Raw genomic sequence first — 17867 nt, 5'->3', positions numbered from 1 at the left:
AAACAGCCGAGGTTCCCCACAACCCCGCGGCACCCGCGGGGTTTTTAAAAAAGTTGCTCTTTTTAGCGGAGCTAATTTGCCGCGCAGCCAGGAGGCGGGAGAGAGGTAAATCCCTGGCAGCCGCGCAGTGAGCGCTGGAGATGTGGGGAGCGTCCAGGACCCCCGTGGCTTTTAAAGAGGTGACCCCGCGGCTTATGGTGAGTGGATAGTGACCCATATGTGTAACCCAGGCTCCCTTGATTGATAGAAGTTAGAAGTTCTTGGCCAAGAAATGAAAGGCTCAGTTAAGAAAAATTCCAGCTGTAAAAGGGGCCTACTGGCTCAGAAAAGAAGGTCTGTTAACTTGTGGTTACACTGGACAGGATTCAGAAAAGCATTCTTGGAAGTCCCTTTGATTAAACTGGAAAATTAGAGAACTATCTGGCAGCAAGAGAAGTCAAATAAATTGTGTTCACGCTAGGCAAGGTGTCTGTGAAGGTCTCTTTCCATATCATTTATCAAGGGGGAGACTTTATGCAAAGTAATGGAATTGAATGCAGAAGAGGAACCGCTTGCTTGGAGCAATATGCAAACACAGAAGGTGGAACAGCACTTGCTGTAAGCTGCTAAACCTCACTTTCTTCACCTGTCCATGCGAAAGCAAGCTTGTTTTGAGCAGGTATCACCAGAACACCTACAAAAGCATATGTTTCTGGAAGATGGTACAACTGACCTTTTAATCTTCTTTTTGAAAAACTGGAGCAGCATTTTCTTTTAATTTGGCTCACATTAGTTGACAAGGAAAGGGGAGAACAACTTGGAGAGAAACTCATGCCTATGAAATTAGGCCCTCACTTATTTCTAAGTTCCCCAACATGGCAGTAGCAAAGCTAAGCAGGACTACGGGCACCTGCTTCTTCCTCATGATCCCAGAGAAGATCCAATCAGACTGGCTGGTCACAAAGGGGAAGCACCATAACTGTGACCTCACTCAGTTCCGCAGGGAACGTGGTATCCTGTGAACCACTTGGAGGAGTGGAGTGCAGTGTACTATGTTTTCAAAACATGGCATCGGTCTTCACCCAGAAACAATTAGTTCCTCTACAGATCCATCTCCTTGGGCCAACAAGCTGAGATCCTGCTCTGAATGGTACAAAGGAAGATGAGGTAGGTCTTGAGACAGGGATCTTCTTGTCCCCCACTTCCTGCCTGTCTGGGAGTTTCTCAATAGGGTGAGTTATTTGTCAAAAATTCCTCCAGCTGAGCTCACACTAACCACTGAAAAGCTATGGTTCTTCTGTACAGCCTGGCCTTCTTGTCATGCTGTCTGTCGTCCAGACACCCCAGCTAGCCCTTGGGGGAAATGAGCTTGGATCTTGACACAGAAGGATTGATGAGCCTGCAGTCACAAGGAGAGGCTGAACTTGCCCTGTGCCATCTGTCATTAAGGCTTATTTCTCAGATAATGAAGAGGGCACTTAAATATAGACCAGGTCAGAAATGAAAGACATTTACTGGGTCTAAATGTCACTCTTGGAATCAGGCTCATCAGGCCAATGCCCAAGGAAAACCCAGGATGGAGATGTGGAGGACTGCAACTTGGGGAAGAGTAGAGAAATGGGGGGGGGGGGGAAGGTTCCTACTTATTCCCAAGTGCCATGAGAACTATTGATCCTACAGCAGCCAGGCCTGAAATTAGACTGGTTATAGTCAGTGCATGCAGTTGTAGCTGTGGACAGAAGTCTGCAGGCACTTACAGCAGGACCCTGCCCAGAATCCTGGAGAGCCTCATGATGAAGCTTGGTCTTCTAGTGCCCTATGGGCAGGGGAAGGCTCTCAGGTGACCATCTGCACCCCATGGTCTGAACTGAGCTTTTCATCTTCTCTGTTCTCGGAGTTCTGGGGGTGACTTGGTCACAGACTGATCTCCTCTTTGGTCCTGTCTTCTGCTTATGGCCCACCTGGGTACAGGTTTCCTGATAGCCCTTGGATACTGGAGGGCCCAGAAACCTCAGGCTCTGACAGGGTTTTAACCTCCAAGCAGTCGGCCACCATGGCATTCTCATCCACTAAGGAGTCATCAAGTCCAACCTGGCATTAGGTGCTTGGGTGGGCCAGAGCTCAAAATCCATGGAACAAGAGTGGGCAAAAAAGCACACAAATCACTGGAAGTTTAATTCTTTAGTACAAGGTCTAGAATACATCTGAAAGTGAGGGAATTGTTCTAAAGATCCTGACCAACCATCTGCCTGCTTCACAATCTCACTCCTGAACAGGAGACTATAAGAGTTGAGGAGATATCTGTACCTAGCTAGGGATGGGGGTGAGGAGGACAGAAAGAGAATGGAGGCCAAAGGTGGTAGGGGGCCCATGTAAGATCTGGCAGCCAATCAGCTACTCTTAGTTAGCTCGTTTCTGTGAGAAGAGTGGCCTGCTCATGAGAAAAGCCTTACGAGAAGTAAGGCGTATGAGGGAAGCAAATAAGAAATTGTAGGGGGAAAGTAGCAGGAGGAGGTCTGTGGTACTTTGAAAAAGTATGAACAAACATTACCCAGCTATGAGCTTGGAAGGAGAAGAAAGGGGCAAGCCTGTGACGGGCCCAAGTTTCGCTGCTTAACAAGGATTTGAATCTAAACCTCCCTAGCCAACGTAGGCTAGTGGTTAGGAGCGGTAGGCTGTAATATGGAGAACTGGGTTTGATTCCCCACTCCTCTGCGTGAGAAGCAAACTCGTCTCTTATCTGGTGATTTGGATTTGTTTCCCCACTCCTATATTCCTGCCTGGTGACCCTGAACTAGTCACAGAAAGTTCTTCAGAACTTTCTCAGCCACCCCCCCCCCCCCCACAAAGTCTCTGTTGTGGGGTGAAGGAGAAAGAGTTTGTAAGCTGCTTTGAGACTCCTTACAGGAGAGAAAGGCAGTGAATAAATGCAAAGTCTTCCTCTGGTCCAAGTTCAACACACTATCCACTTTACAGGCATCCTCTCTGCTGTGTCTACAACAGCCCTGTAAATTAGGTCAGCCTTAATGTTACCAAACAATGCAGCTGAAAGTGAGGGGGCAGATCTTGCCTAAGGCCCACTTAGCGCTTTTTTGGTACAAGAGAAATTTGAAATAGTAGCTTCCCATCCCACCCACAGGAACACTGCACCAGTTCCATATCTAAATCCATTTGCGAGTATTTCCTCCCACCGCCCCCACCGCCCCCACACAAAAGGACTCCACAAGGCAGTCGACGTCCTGTTTCTCACAGCTGAGGAAAGAAGTAATTTTGATGCCAGTCCTCTGTTTTCCGATTCCCAACGTGTCTCCCTCCCCAACCTCCGTCTGCTGACGATGCAGCCCTGCCTGCCTCTGTTTGTCTAACATCCTTACAACCCCACTTCCTACAATGATGTGTCGCTCCTTCCAATTAGTGCAGCCAAGGTGGGCTAATTACTGTCAGAGGCTGGTACAGCCCAGTGGTTTCCCTTCCCCCTGCCGCTGCCCCGCTTGGTTGGAGCCGCATAAAGCAAGCCCTACATTGGAATTCTGGAGCAAGCCCCGCCACGTTCCCGAAGGGCTTGGCGCTCAATTGCCATTTATCAGAGACGGCGCACATGGCAGGTAACCTACTTTTGCGAGCCTGCTAGAATATTCACAAGGTTGCAGAATGTGCCGCACTGGCACTGATCCCCATACAAATGAGTGCACAGGCGACGCACACAAACATAGGTGCGGAGGAAATGTAAGTGCTTCAGTACAGCCATGACCACAGGTGAACACAAATGCACAAGCTTGTATGCGCATATTATGGCCCCCTGTGAAGGACCATCCAGAGTGGCAGAAATGAACACTTGGATATTCTGTTACATCTTAACTCTTAAAGTCATGGGGCAAGCAATGGGGAAGGAAGTCTCTCTCAGATGTCCTTTTGCCTTTGTAACCCCTTTCTGCCCCTTAAAAACATCCATTGAACACTACTTCCTCCCCATACTGGCCACACCCCTTCTTTAAAGAAACTGGTATAATGTGATACAATATAAATAGGGCGGATCTGAGCATGTGCAGAGAGGTTTTCCTTTAACTCTTAGGAAATTTCCAAATTCTCTCCATAACTGAGGGTCAACCAGCCAGCAAAGTGCCTCCCCCCACATGACTATTCCTCCTCCACAGCAAGGATAGCTTGAACCCACCTCTCAGGGGCAGGATACTGATGGCACCAAATTTGTTTCTGGGTTAGATGGATTTTTAAAAGCCATAAATTTGTGAAAGAGAGGTATATCCACAGCTATTGGCAATGAAAGCTAAATGGATTCCCCATGGACAGAGGCAGGGTATCTGTGAATACAAATGGCTGGGATCATACAAGATTGGCATCTTCCATGCTTTCTTGTGTACATTCCTGAAGTATCTGGCTGGCCATGGTTGGAAATAGTAATCTTGGTTCAGTAAACCTCAATCTCCACAAAGCCCATTCTCAGGATAATTTGTTAACAGCCAAAGATTGAAGAGGCTCCATATTAACCCCACATCTCGGCAAACAGGTGCGTTTTCCTCTGAATGTGAACAGAACATTTTTTAAAACCTTTGCGTTTACAGCATTTTTCTCTGCTGTTCACATCATAATCTCAGAAAGTGTCTAAAAGAACACCAAGGAGTAATCTTACTAAAGACAACTCTACAGAGTAAATTAATCTATGGAAGAATAAAACACGTCTTCCAGTTTGTTAATCTGTGGGTGAGGGTACGGGAAATCCCAGGGTCCACTGCTAATCTGGACTCCAAACTGCTTTATTAGTCTTAAAGTTAGCCTGGACTTCATGTTAGCAATAGCCTCTGGGATCCCCCATCCCCTCACCCAATTTCACCCTACGTCTCTGCTATTTCTCACTTTCGCCAAGACCTGATTAATCAGCACTTGCAACGTTAATCAGATTCAAGATCCAAGTCTTGATGCCGCTCCAGCAAGGCAAAAAGCCATTAATTATTAATCCCTATTATTAAACAATATGCCGGCAGGCGCTATGAAGGCGAACGCAGCGGAAGCTAACCTCAGCTGTTTTTAAGCCAATTATCACAAATGCTTGCAGATACTGTCTCCAGCAACAAGCAAAGCAATATTGGAATGGGAAGATCAGCTATGTCCACATCATACCAAATCACTCATAAAACCAAGGTAAGGGGTCATGGGGAGCCTCTTGGTGTCATCAAAAGACTCAAGAGCAGGTTCCTGTCTTGTAAAGTACATGCAGCATTAAAGTTCTTGGCTGGGTAAAAAGGCAGTGATGTCCAAAGGGTAGAGCACTTGGTCTGGAAAACTGAGATGCCAAGATAGCAATCCCAACTGGACTGAGCTAACCCTGCTACTGACTCTGCTTACCACAGTAAAACTTAGAATTGCAAACCAATGTACATGATGAGTCACTGCCACATCCCTCCCCATTAATAAAACCCTGGATTTTGCAAGAGTGGGCTGTGCAAGTTACAGGGAACTAAGGTCTAGCAGGTCAACCTGCATCTGTGCTAGATCAATTGAAATTGCAGGTGAGGGCATAAATGATGGGGTACTCTTCCTTTCCCCGAATAATTCCTTAGCACAGTAGATGTGTTCTGAAGTTTCAAGCCATCCAGGTGTGTACAGGAAAAGGTTGCTTAAGTCCCCGCAACCCTAAGCCACTCCACTATATTTCTGACCAGAGATGACCCTGGGGCTCTTTCAGGTTAGGAAAATAGTGGGAATGAGATAAGTTTAAGCTGTGCACCAAGAGCCCAGTCTGAATCAGGCCCACTGGATGTTATGGAGGCTTCAGAACGCATCTTTGTTTTCTATGGAGGAATATTGAATCACATGAGTCCCACCTGCAGTTTCAAGAGTTACAGAACAGGCATGGGTTAACTCCTTTAGTAGGAACCTGGCCTGCATCACTTACTGTGTGACACCCTCTCTATAGCAGGAGCTGCTTCCTTGAAGTTTACAGGCTATTCTTGAGCAAACTGTTTGTACAGGGAACTCACTTGAAAAAAAGATTTTCCAACTGGTTCTGAGGTGTCAGTCCAGCAGTGTCAAGGGCCAGAGAAGTCTTCTGGTAAGGAAGAAGACCAAAGATGCTTTCACCAGGATGTACAGCTGGGATTGCGCCCAGACTTATGGAGAACCGCTTCAGAAGCAACCTGAGAAAGAAAGGCAGCACTCATGAAAAAGCAGTTTTACAGAAGTGGATGGCAAGATTTGGCAGCACACTGGGAGAGCAATCATCAGTTCCCTTAAGTATCAACTGATGTTCTAGGGCACAGGCACCCAACAAGTGGTCCATGGGCTCGCCTGAGATTTGTAGCAAAACATTTTTAACTAGTTCAAGTTTACTTCCACTACAACTGCTCTGGGATTGGCTCTTCAGCTTTTCTGCCCTCCTCCTTGATTGCAGCCTGGTTGGGGCTGTGCTGGCTTCGCCCCATTCTCTAAGGATGCAAAGTGCTGCTGACTACAACTTGCCCAGGGCTGTGCTACCTCCATCCTTTTCTCTGGAACTGCTGAGGCTTGTTGTTGCTGCCCAGCTCTCTTGACATCCAGTTTCTGGCTTCCTGGCGGTCCCTGCTTCTGTTGACAAGTCCAAGGGTGGGGCTGCCAGTTGTGAGGTGCTCCAGGGTCCCTGGGTGGGTGTCTGTGGCAAGGAGATGGGTGGGTTGCCCTGTGCTAAGAGGTAGCCCCATCCCTGGACACCACCTATATGCTAATCTAAAGGCAGAAACTACCCATCTGGAAATGGTTTGAGAAGCAACAGCATTGCCCTTCTTAGGATCCTTAAAGCAAACAAATAAAGTTTTGTCTTATTGAAATGAATTTGTACAACATAAATAAAAAAAGGAGTGACCTTCAGACATTAAGTGTATGGAATGACTTCACCCGGGGATTGGGGATTTGGCAAAAAATACAGTCACTGTAATATCCTGGGACATATGAAACTGTGACACCACTTTAGGTCTAAATTCTAAGTTAGGGCACAGGACTACTTTATCAGAATTGAACCTGTTGAATGGGGAATCAATGCAGATTACTACTATTACTATAAATCCAAATTACTACTACTATTCCCTCTTTATCCTCTTCCTCTATCTCACCTTCTGTGAGAAGATCCACAACGATGCTCCAGTTTCCTGTGAAAGACAGCCACCTTCTTATGCAACATGTGACCAAAGGGCGTAGATGTGCTTTGGGGCACATTCTCAGCTCATATAGAAAAATACTGAGTGAATAGGTCCCTCCAGCACCCCCCAGGCTCCTGTGTGAAGGGTGTCAGGCAGACAAGCCCATGCAGAATGGATTCCCTAAGATGGAGAGGCTTGAACTATACTGATCTCACATTCTTCCAAAGGACCAAACTGCATGTCTTGGTGTTTAAATGGCTGGGTTCCCACTGACTGACTCGAGAGACTTGTGAAAGAACTTGATTCCCAAAAGTACAGGGCCCTGATTTAGATTGTTGAGGGGACACCATGAAACCCAGCCTTCCCTCTGCACCATTTTTCCGGCTCAAACTGGGAAGGGGGAGAAGATTTGCCCCACGTAGCCCATCTGTGCACTTGCAGCCCACCCATTAGGCATACAGCACCCACTGAGCCATTTCACGTAAGGAAGATGGTGCACTGGGGAGACTGAAGCTTCTCGCCCCTGGCACTGTGCTCCTGATCTGAATCAGGGCCTCCAGTGTTTCGGAAACACATCCCCAGAGGCGTAGCAAGGGGGGAAAGTGCCCGGTGTACTGGTGCGTCCTCTGCCCGTCCCACCACATCCCCACAAGGGCATGCGCCCGGTGCACCGGGCACGCCACGCCCCCTTGGAGCTACGCCTCTGCACATCCCCTTGCACCTGACACCTGACTATCTGATGCAAAGTCACGTCAGGCGACAGCAAGCTCTCCACATTAAAAATCAAAACTTGTAATTTTTCCTGCCCAACCGTGATGGAACTCCTGCTTAACCTCTGTGAGTGGGTTTGGGCAAAATCCATGCATGAGCCACAACTGTTCATAAAGGGACATTTAGAGGGTAATTTTTGGCAGCTCATTGCGGGGGAGGAGTCAGTAGGTTTGTTTTCAAACTGTATTCTGAGGGACAAGGTGGAAGTAGCTCCACAAAAAGCAATTCGGTTGACTTTTGAGCAAGCCTGGCTAAGGAGATTGGGCCATTCAAAGCACCCGGCTAATGAATGAAAAGAAATTCTGAATCAGACTGCCCTGTTCTGTCAGGTTCACTTTTAAGTTCCAACGTACTGCAGCAACACTTCTGCAGCTGGCGCCCAAGAGCAGAAAGAGAAGATTAAGAGATACCGGATTGATTTCTCCTTTTAATCTCTGATCCCAGCGGGGCTCTTGAACGCTCCTTATTGATTGCAAAAAAAAAGGGAAAAAAGCTACAATGACCATCCAGTAAAAACAATTCGAGCAAACTACATGTCGCAGTTTTTTGATGTGCTCCAGTCTGACAAAGCACGAAACTGGCCTCGCTGGGGAGACTCATGGGGTCCGCCTAGAGAAAATGTTTCTGAGCACACCTCGTTGAAATGCGATGTGCACCAGTATGATTTGTATCCTGTCCTCTCATGTCATTATGGCTTTTCTTGACCCCATCACTTATTGGCACGGGGTAAATTGCTTGGTGTAATGATGATAAAGCAACTGTCTAGAGGCGAAGGGGAAAACTCATTTTGAGTGACAGCCCTGTTTCCTGGAACATATAGTTCTGCTCGTAGATTCATGTCCCCCAGAATGAGGTGGGCCCACCTACTGTGTGTCCAGTGCCCTCCGTGGTTTATGCAACTTGACTCAAGAAAGGGGGCAGAGAGTACTCTTTCTTTGTGTGGGGCAGCAGCTGCCGCTGACATTTCATGAGCATGCTTTGCCCCCTCCAGGCCTAGCTCGGAGGCCTAAGCTACAGCACCAAATGATGGGGGAGACAGGAAAGATACTCTGAGGCTTCTTCCAACCGACTCCCTCTCTGAAATGAAAACTGTGGTACTCAGCTCCGTAGGTCCTTTGCTGAGTTCCATGCCTCATCAAGCACCAGGCTGTGTTGACTTTTAGCTCCAATTGCAAGCGTGCAAACACAGTCACACTCTCTCTCTCTGGCCTCCCAGATTCTTTCTCTTCTCTTTTTTTCTTAATGGAGGAGGCACCTGATTAATTCCCAGCTGATTAATTTACTTCCTACGCCTTACTATAGTACTCGAAGCTACAGTACCCAAAGGGTTAATTGCTTTCTTCTCAAGAATGCCAGCTCTCCCCCCCCCCCCACATACACACACCCTGTTCCCCCTCCCATCACCCCTTCCTGTGCTTTTCCATTGACTGCAGCTTGACAGAGTAATAACTCTTCCACCAAGTAATTGCCCACTCCCTTGCTGGGATAATGGGCAACAAGTGATGCTTAGCCATTTGCTCGTGCAAAGAGATGCCGAGATTGGACCACGGCAGTGTCAAAAGCCAGGTGGGAAACTGCTATGCCTGCCCTGCAATGGCTTTTAAGTGATGGCTCTCTAAGCTCCATCACACAGGCTAGCTGGTGCATACAAAGCTACAGGACAAAACACAACAGGTTTGGGTGGGGCAAATGGATGTGCTGGGGGGATCTTGAGACGACCCTAGCTGGCAGTTCACAAAAGACAGGCAAAGCCGCACTCCACCTTTTTCTGGTTCAGCCCCTATTGTTATTAAAAATGGTTTTACCCAGGGCTCTTTAGTGTTTGTTCTTCTGTATTTGTGCCACAGCATAGAAGTATAAGATGAAACAAGTTACTTACGTATAGGCTGCAACTCAGTGGCTGAGCATTTGCTGTTTAATCAGAAGGTTGCAAGATCAGTCCCCGGCATCTTCAAGTGCTGGAGAAGAATTTCTGCCTGGAACTCCAAGAACTGCCAGTTTGAGTGGACAATTCCAGGTGAGGTGACCAATGGTCCGATTCCATATAAGGCAGAGACTACCTCCTCTGGCAGATTTGAGGACCTTAAGTCTGACCACTCAATTTCCACACCGCTAAATGCAGCCAGTCTGGATTTGGGCGAAGAATGAGCCCCTGAAATAGGAGGTGCCTGTGACTTGGAAGTCTCCATGGTTCCTGAACTGACAGAGGAATCAGATCGGAGAACCACAGCCTCCAGGGCCAATAAGGAGCCACCAGGATTACTGACACCTTTTTCTGCCTGATTTTGCAGATGAGTCTCCCTATTAGTGGTATGGCAGGGTTGGGGGGAAGGCATAAACCATTCCTCTCAGACAATCTGTGCCCTCTACTAGAGGGTCCTTGTAGCAGGAGTAAAATCTGGCCACCTGGCGGTTGTATCTAGTGACACAGAGATCCAGAACAGGAAGGCCAAATCTCCTGGCAATCTGGCTGAACACTGCTGCCTTTAGGGTCCACTCTCCCTGATCTATGTTTGACCGGCTCAACCAGTCTGCCTGTACATTCAGCACCCCACTCAGATGCCTCACTTGTATACTTGCCAGGTGTGTTTCCGCCCATCTCAGCAGCTTCACTGCTTCTGCATGTAAGGACCGTGAACAAGTGCCTCCCTGTTTGTTCACATGGGCTTTTGCAGTCATGTTGTCTGTTTGAATTAATAGGTGTCTGCCCTGAATGGTGTTCTGAAAGGATAACATCCCCAATCTTCTTGCTTGAAGCTCAAGCCAATTTATGCTCCGGCTTCTTTCTTTTAGGAACCACCTGCCCTGAGCAACCTGCCCTGAGCCATTGCCCGCCTGTCTTGCTTGCATCTGTCATTAGAGTGACTTGCTGTGGGGGAATGAACAGTGTGCCTTGAGTAACGTGGCCGCTGATGTCCAACTCAGTGCTGTGCTGGCCTCACAGCTGGTGGGCCTGGGAGGTTCGCAGACACTCCCACTGGTCCCGACAGTGAGACAGTCATGAGTTGGGGCAGTTCAGGAGTAATTGATTGCCCGGCCCCAGTCACCTCTTGAGAACTCAGCTGAATTGCAATGGGCCCCTTGCTGGAGTTGGGGCCAGGTGGCTTGTCCTTCCATCTTCCTTTCCTTTTTTCTCCACAGATGAAGAAAGGTTAAATTTTGGGTTGTTTTTCCCCAGACTGCAGAATTCAGAGGAGTTTATTCCCAGTGACCTGTTCAGATGCAGGACTATGAAAACTGGAAGAACGGGGAAGGACAGCCCCCAATGGTTCTTGGAACAAAATTGTCTATAGCCCTGCTAGGACAGTAGGGGATGTGACCAAAACCGTCTGTGAATGATGGAACCCCACTGAAGGAGAACTAGTAATGGTTGTAATTACATGGATTTTTCTGCTAGTTTACTGAGCCCATTTCATTCATATGAGATGTTTTGGGCTGTCTAATTTCTGAAAAATGCTAACCTCCTCCTCCACAAATCAACATATGTGCAAGGTATTGTAATGGTCCAAATGCACTTGTTTGGTAGTTTAGAACGTGATTACCAACTCCAACAAAAAACCAACAACTTGATAATCCAATGTATAATGTTTTTAGAATGTTTAAAAATTCAATTCTTTTAACATATTTCAGTATTAGAACAGCTCAATAACCAGATCTACCGTACCATTGCTAATAACTGGAAGCAAACAACGCAAATGCTCATGCATTAATGCTCATGCATTAAACAAGCCATGACTATTGTGCTATGACTGTTTGCAGATTCGGCATGGAATGCCCCTTACAGATTTGGCATAATCAAATAGTAACGCTTGTCCTTGATTGTACCACTTCACTTGCAACATTGGAGCAGAAGTAGCATTTAAAACTAGATGTTCTGAATGTTTAGTCCAGACAGGTCCCAAAGGTGCTAACAGTATATAAAAATGTGTAACCCTACGGGCATAGTAAAATTGGCAATATCAAGTAAAACCATGGACAAAACTACAGCTCCTGTTATGTTCTATCTCCAGACGACCAAATGCCTTTGTAAAACAACCAGTCCTCTGGCAAAAATTATGAGAACGCTGGCCAAGCTGTCCTCCCCAGGGAGACAGAAAATGCTGAAAAGACTTGAAACTGGCCTTCTCTTTACTTCTACAATGGAATATTTAAATGCTCTGTGCAAAGTAGCATGTTGGGGGGAAAGGTTCACTGTCGTGCTAGGCAGTTTTGATTTTAATAAGCAGGGAGTTTTGCCATACACACACTTCTGCTCTTCAGCAGGATATAAGGGCTCAGTTGAGCTCTACAGCTCACTGGAGCAATGTGTCTGCCTCACGGAACTGTCCATGGTCCTACGAAATCTCCTTGTAAGGCTGCACTCCTATTCACACATTCAAGGGATTAAACCTCACTGAGACTGACTTCTGAGTAAACAAGTACAGGACTAATATTCTGACTTTGGTACCTGTTCCTCACTCTCGCCGGTGACGTGCTATCATCTTCTCACACCTGACTACAATCAGAGGTGACAAACTGTCTCCTGTTCTTCTTCTACATAATTCCCAGCAACTCTTCAGGGGAAACTACCCAGCACTTGCAGAACCCTAAAAAGCCTGCTAGCTCCCCACAGATCCATCCTACTCAGTTACAAGATAGTATTACATTACCTGTGAGCGTCAGGAAGTGTAGCTGCACTTTCTTCAACTACTTCCACAGAATGGAGTGAACTACAGAGCAATAGCTTTTCTCCTAGGCTTCGTTCAAGCTCCTCATCCTCCCGAATTTGTTCCCTAAAGGAAGGAAAACAACATTGTGAAGTTGGGCCATGGACTCAAACATGGTGTGTGTGTGTGTGTAGAATCCCAATTTTAACCACCTTCCTCCTGCATAGGCATAAGGTCTATACTAACAATTGACCAATGAATCAATTAAAGTTTGAAAGCCAGTGCAGAATAGTAGATAGAGAATTGAGTCTGGGAGACTTGAAATTTCTATCCTAAGAAGATCCTTCAATGAAGTTAATGAACTTAGAAGGGTATCATTCTGCTTAGTATAGTTCTGTTGTTTTCAGGCTAAACAGGCTACTCACTGAGGAAGAAACTGTTGTCCTCTGCAGCGTGTGGCCTGCCTCACTAGCAAGAGTCACTGACAGCTCTTTGCACAAGCTGCCATGCACTTATTGGTTGAGCATAGGGCAGTGCCTGGATGGCACAGATTAATCTGGAGCGGGGCTGGGGGTTGTTGCCAAGTGGGAACCCAAAGATATAGAGATGATACAGCCTCAGCTTCTCCTGCCCATCCTTTTATCTGCTCCTGTCCCACTATTTGCTGAAATGATGACTCCAGGTCACAGGCACATCAGAGGAAGAAAAGAACTGGACTTGAAAGAGAACACAGTGGGAGATCCCATGGCTGCCTGTCTCTTGCTGCATCAGGGGATTTACAGGTCTAGTTATGTTGTCTGAGTTGCAACTTAGTCATTGTTGTGGGATGGTTGCTAATGCAGTCCTGCTTGGTGTCAGAAGGAAATTAGTGGAGGACTTTGATCCCTTAAAGGTAAAGGAATTCCCTGTGCAAACACTGGGTCACTACTGACCCCTGAGGGTAATGTCACATCGTGATATTTACTAGGCAGACTTTGTTTATGGTGTTGTTTGCCATTGCTTTCCCCAGTCATTTACATCTAACCCCCAGCAACATGGGTACACATTTTACCGATCTTGAATGGATGGAAGATTAAGTTAATCTTGAGTCAGCTACATGGAACCGACTTCTGTCAGGATCAAACTTAGATCATGAGCAGGGCTTCAGCTCACCATTCAGCATCACTGCCCTCCCTTGCAAAACCATAACTCTGTCCTAGAACAGGCCCATAGAACTGCACCTCAGTTATCTCTGCCTGCACCTCTTTAGCTGAAGACCCTTCCCAGAATCTCCTCCTGCAGAACTCTCTGCACACATGGGAGTCCACGTCTCTCCCAGACTCCCACTCCACATGCATCACAGTGCTACATGATCATTTGCAGGAGGTACTTTTGGCCATAACTTTCACTCATAGGCTTTGTCAGTGGAGGTCTCGCTCCAGCCAGGCCTCACCTTTTCTCCTCCAGGAGCTTGTCCAGGCTGCTGAGGTAACCATCTGGCCCTGAATACAGGAACTGGATGAAGAGGAAAGAACAAACGTTGTCATTTCGGCCACTTGATTCAGAGCACCCCTCTGCACACCTTGGGACCCACTGAGCCTGCACAGCTTACTGATGCTCAGGACAGTCCCCCCCCCCCCCGAGTTTCTGCACCTGCAACCTTCCCAATGCACAATGCTTTTATGATTCAATTGGGCTCTTTCAGTAAAGAAGAGTTTGGATTTATATCCCCCCTTTCTCTCCTGCAGGAGACTCAAAGGGGCTTACAATCTCCTTGCCCTTCCCCCCTCACAACAAACACCCTGTGAGGTAGGTGGGGCTGAGAGAGCTCTGAAAAGCTGTGACTAGCCCAAGGTCACCCAGCTGGCATGTGTGGGAGTGTACAAGCTAATCTGAATTCCCCAGATAAGCCTCCACAGCTCAGGCGGCAGAGATGGGAATCAAACCCGGTTCCTCCAGACTAGATACATGAGCCCTTAACCTCCTACGCCACTGCTGCGAAAAAAGGAGGAAGGGGGAAAAGGGCAGAAGGGGGGAAAAGGCAGAAGGAAAAACAAAGAAGGTGCCGAGTTATTTAACAGCAAATTCCCTATTCTAGACACACTTCATAGATCTTCATCAGAGAAATTTGTTCTATGGTTAGTTAGGCTGTTGAACACAATCATGTCTGGAGACACAGCTCCTCTCCATCTATTCCACTGGGAGGAAATGCAACTGTTGAGTAAATTCCTTCGATAAAGATCAGTGAAAACACATTGGGAATTCGGGATTTACTGTCAAATATGTAAACGACATTTTTGTAAATATGTAAATGACATTTTTGGGACTATGAAATTTTTGGGAAGTCGCCATCTATTTTTCAATCTTATGCTATGTCAGGTTAAATTGTTATGTTAACTGTTATGAAGTGAGGTTTATTGTATGCTGGGTTGTTGTGGAATTATTGTGGGGATATTGTTATGTTATATTGCTGTTGTTATTGCATTATTGTTATTTCATTTGATATACTATGTTATTGTTATTATGTAATTATCATATTGTTGTTGTTATGTAATGTTATATTAATGTTGTGAAATGCTATACTAATGTTGGGGATGTTATCATAAGTTGTTTAACTTGCTCTGAGCTGTTAACCTGATAGTATTATTTTGATCTTGAATTGCTGATTTGTGAACCCATTGAAATTGATATTGTCTTTATATGTAGCCTTATGGTTTTGCGTTATCATGTTATTGTTCCTATTATGTTGTACACCGCCCTGAGACCTCCGGGTGAGGGCGGTATATAAATTAAATATTTTTTAAAAATAAAAAAAATCTGCACCCTCATGACTTCAGTGCGCACGCACACACACACACACGGATGATTTCTCAGTAGAACTTCCTGCTGGGGTTGTTGCTCTAACAATCACACAAAATCCTCACTAGGATTACCTTTATTACTGTATGATATTATTGTTGTTGTTGTTGTTGTTGTTGTTGTTGTTGTTGTTGTTGTTGTTGTTAATTCAATTTCTATACCGCCCGATCCCCAAAGGGCTCCAGGCGGTGAACAACATAATATATAAACAATAAGCAGGAGCAAATCCGATACAATACAAACATAGGCTCCGTCAATAAAACATCTTAAAATACATAAAAACAGCAGCTAACAATTAGCAAATTAAACAAGAGGCGTCCAGGCTCAATTTAAAACCCACCCCAGGAAGGGGGGACGGCAGGCCCCTCAATATGAGGAGCTCTGTTGTACCAGTGCCAAAGCAGGAGCAGTGGGGGGGCACCATATCAGCGGCTGGACACTCCAAAGGCCCGGTGGAACAACACAGTCTTACAGGCCCTGTGGAACTCACCAAGGTCTCGCAGGGCCCGGACAGTTGGTGGGAGGGTGTTCCACCAGGCCGGGGCCAGCGCTGTGAAAGTCCTGGCCCGTGTGGAGGCCAGCCGCATCATTGAGGGGCCGGGGACCACGCAGAGGCCGAGTAGGGACATATGGGGTGATGCGGTCCCGAAGGTACGAGGGTCCCAGGCCGCGTAATGCCTTAAAGGTCAGAATCCACACCTTGAAGATGATTCGGAATTCAAACGGGAGCCAATGCAGCTGGTTCAACACTGGCTAGATGTGCTCTCTAAAGGCGCCTCCTGTGAGCAGGCGTGCAGCTGCATTTTGGACCAGCTTTAGTTTCCGAATCAAACGCAAGGGCCTAAAAGGGCATTCACCAAGTGAAGTAACCAAAAGGAAAACAGACTACTGGGCCAAACATAGCTAAGCCAGAGTTATGCACTTGTACTCCATACACAAAGTCACGAAGTTGGCATTCTTTGTGAAACATGGTACTCACTGTGCTTGGCTCCATAGTGCTCTGATTCATGTCATCTGTCTGAAGCAGGTCTCTGAGTGATATGAGGCCACTGTCATCAATGTCTTCCTCTACGTCATCAATGTCTTCTTCCATCACCAGTGGATGAGTGGAAAGTTGTGAAGGTGAAAATTCTGGATCCATGTGTCTTTTCACATCCGTATCAAGCGTCATCTTCAGCGGGTCACCCACAAACTCATCAGAGGATGAAGAAATGCTGCTTCCGGAAGAAATTTTGGTTGATTCCAACAGTGGATGGGTGGGGAGTTGCGAAGGTAGAGATTCTCGGCCCATGTCTCTTTCCACATCTGAATCAAACATCTGCTCCTCCAGGTCTCCTACAAACTCATCAGAGGATGCAGAGATGCTGCTTCCCGAGGAAATACTAGATGTTGCTGCTGATGGATGATAATGGTATGGTGAAGATAGACATTCTTGATCCACTTCTCCTGTCAAGTTTAACTCAAGATTCAGCTTATCTGGATTCTCTGCAAAATCAGTGGAGGGTATAATGTTTCTGGAGGAGCTCCTGGATGCTGGAGATGACAAATGGATGGAAGATGGTAAAGGAGAGCATTCAGAACTAAAGGTTGTCCAATTTTGGGGGCTGATTTGGTCTACAAGCAAGGTTCCTTCAAGCTCTTCTTTTGCAGACTGGCAGAAACTAGATGCAAAGTGTCCTGGGCCTGCTACATCCCTCGTTTCAGTTTCCAACTGTGTAACTGCTATCTTGTTGAGGATTTCCAAGGGGCTCTGAGTTGAGGAGGTCATCTCATCTGTGAATTCTTGTGGTCCAAAAACCTCTTCAGTAATATCTGGCATCTCCCCTGAGCTTCGAGAGTCAGATGCAGGCTCTGGAAGAGGGCTCAAAGGCGGAGGATCATCATGGTAGAGGAATTCAATCCGTGGCGGGGTCCAGTCTGCAGGGAACATGTCATCCTCCACCTCCTGCAGAAGAGAGTCAGCACTGCCCCATGCACTAGTGTCTTCACCACTTCCAGTTGTATCCATGAGGGGGCATCCTGATGAAAGCAAGTGAGAGTGAGCAGGAGGGTCCAATGCCAGTCCCTGCTCTGAGTGGCCATGAGCTGCCTGTTTCTCCTCTTTCCTGTATCTACTCTTGGTCTCCCTTTTCTTTCTCTGTTTGGAATTTTCTGAACAGAACATTAATCTCTCGGATAGTGAACAAGCAGGTGACCTGCATTTCTGCTGTCTTGAGCGAATCCGCTTAGAGGTGGCCTGAGAGTCTGGGGATCAGAAAGTAGAGAATTTATTGCCTCTGCAATTTCAAATCATCATTACAAAGCTAAAGACAGTACTGGATATACCTACACTTTAAGGCCTGGCCCGGCAAACTTGTCTGGGATATGTTATCTGATTTTCAACATAAAAAATGGAATGAACTAATAACCAATAAAATCAATTCTATAGGTTTAGCTCTAGACTTACTTCTCAATCAAGAAGAACCCTATATATATATTTTAAGGAATTCAAACAAAGAATCCTGGA

At 46.5% G+C, this 17867-nt stretch overlaps 1 protein-coding gene across 1 annotated transcript in view; it reads right to left on the bottom strand.

The window, feature by feature from the left end:
* The window catches only part of FAM178B (family with sequence similarity 178 member B), a 171383-nt gene extending 154014 nt beyond the window's left edge, over nt 1-17369 (bottom strand). The window contains exons 1-4 of the mRNA XM_048512116.1: nt 16341-17369; nt 13956-14017; nt 12527-12649; nt 5976-6131 (exon numbers count right to left, since the gene is read on the bottom strand). Coding sequence (XP_048368073.1) covers nt 5976-6131; nt 12527-12649; nt 13956-14017; nt 16341-17369 — 1370 coding nt within the window. The remainder of the gene's footprint in view (nt 1-5975; nt 6132-12526; nt 12650-13955; nt 14018-16340) is intronic.
* Between the last annotated feature and the right edge of the window lie 498 nt (nt 17370-17867).

Source organism: Sphaerodactylus townsendi, linkage group LG12, assembly GCF_021028975.2.
Source record: "Sphaerodactylus townsendi isolate TG3544 linkage group LG12, MPM_Stown_v2.3, whole genome shotgun sequence".
NCBI lineage: Eukaryota > Metazoa > Chordata > Lepidosauria > Squamata > Sphaerodactylidae > Sphaerodactylus > Sphaerodactylus townsendi.
This window is presented reverse-complemented; position numbering and strand designations above follow the sequence as displayed.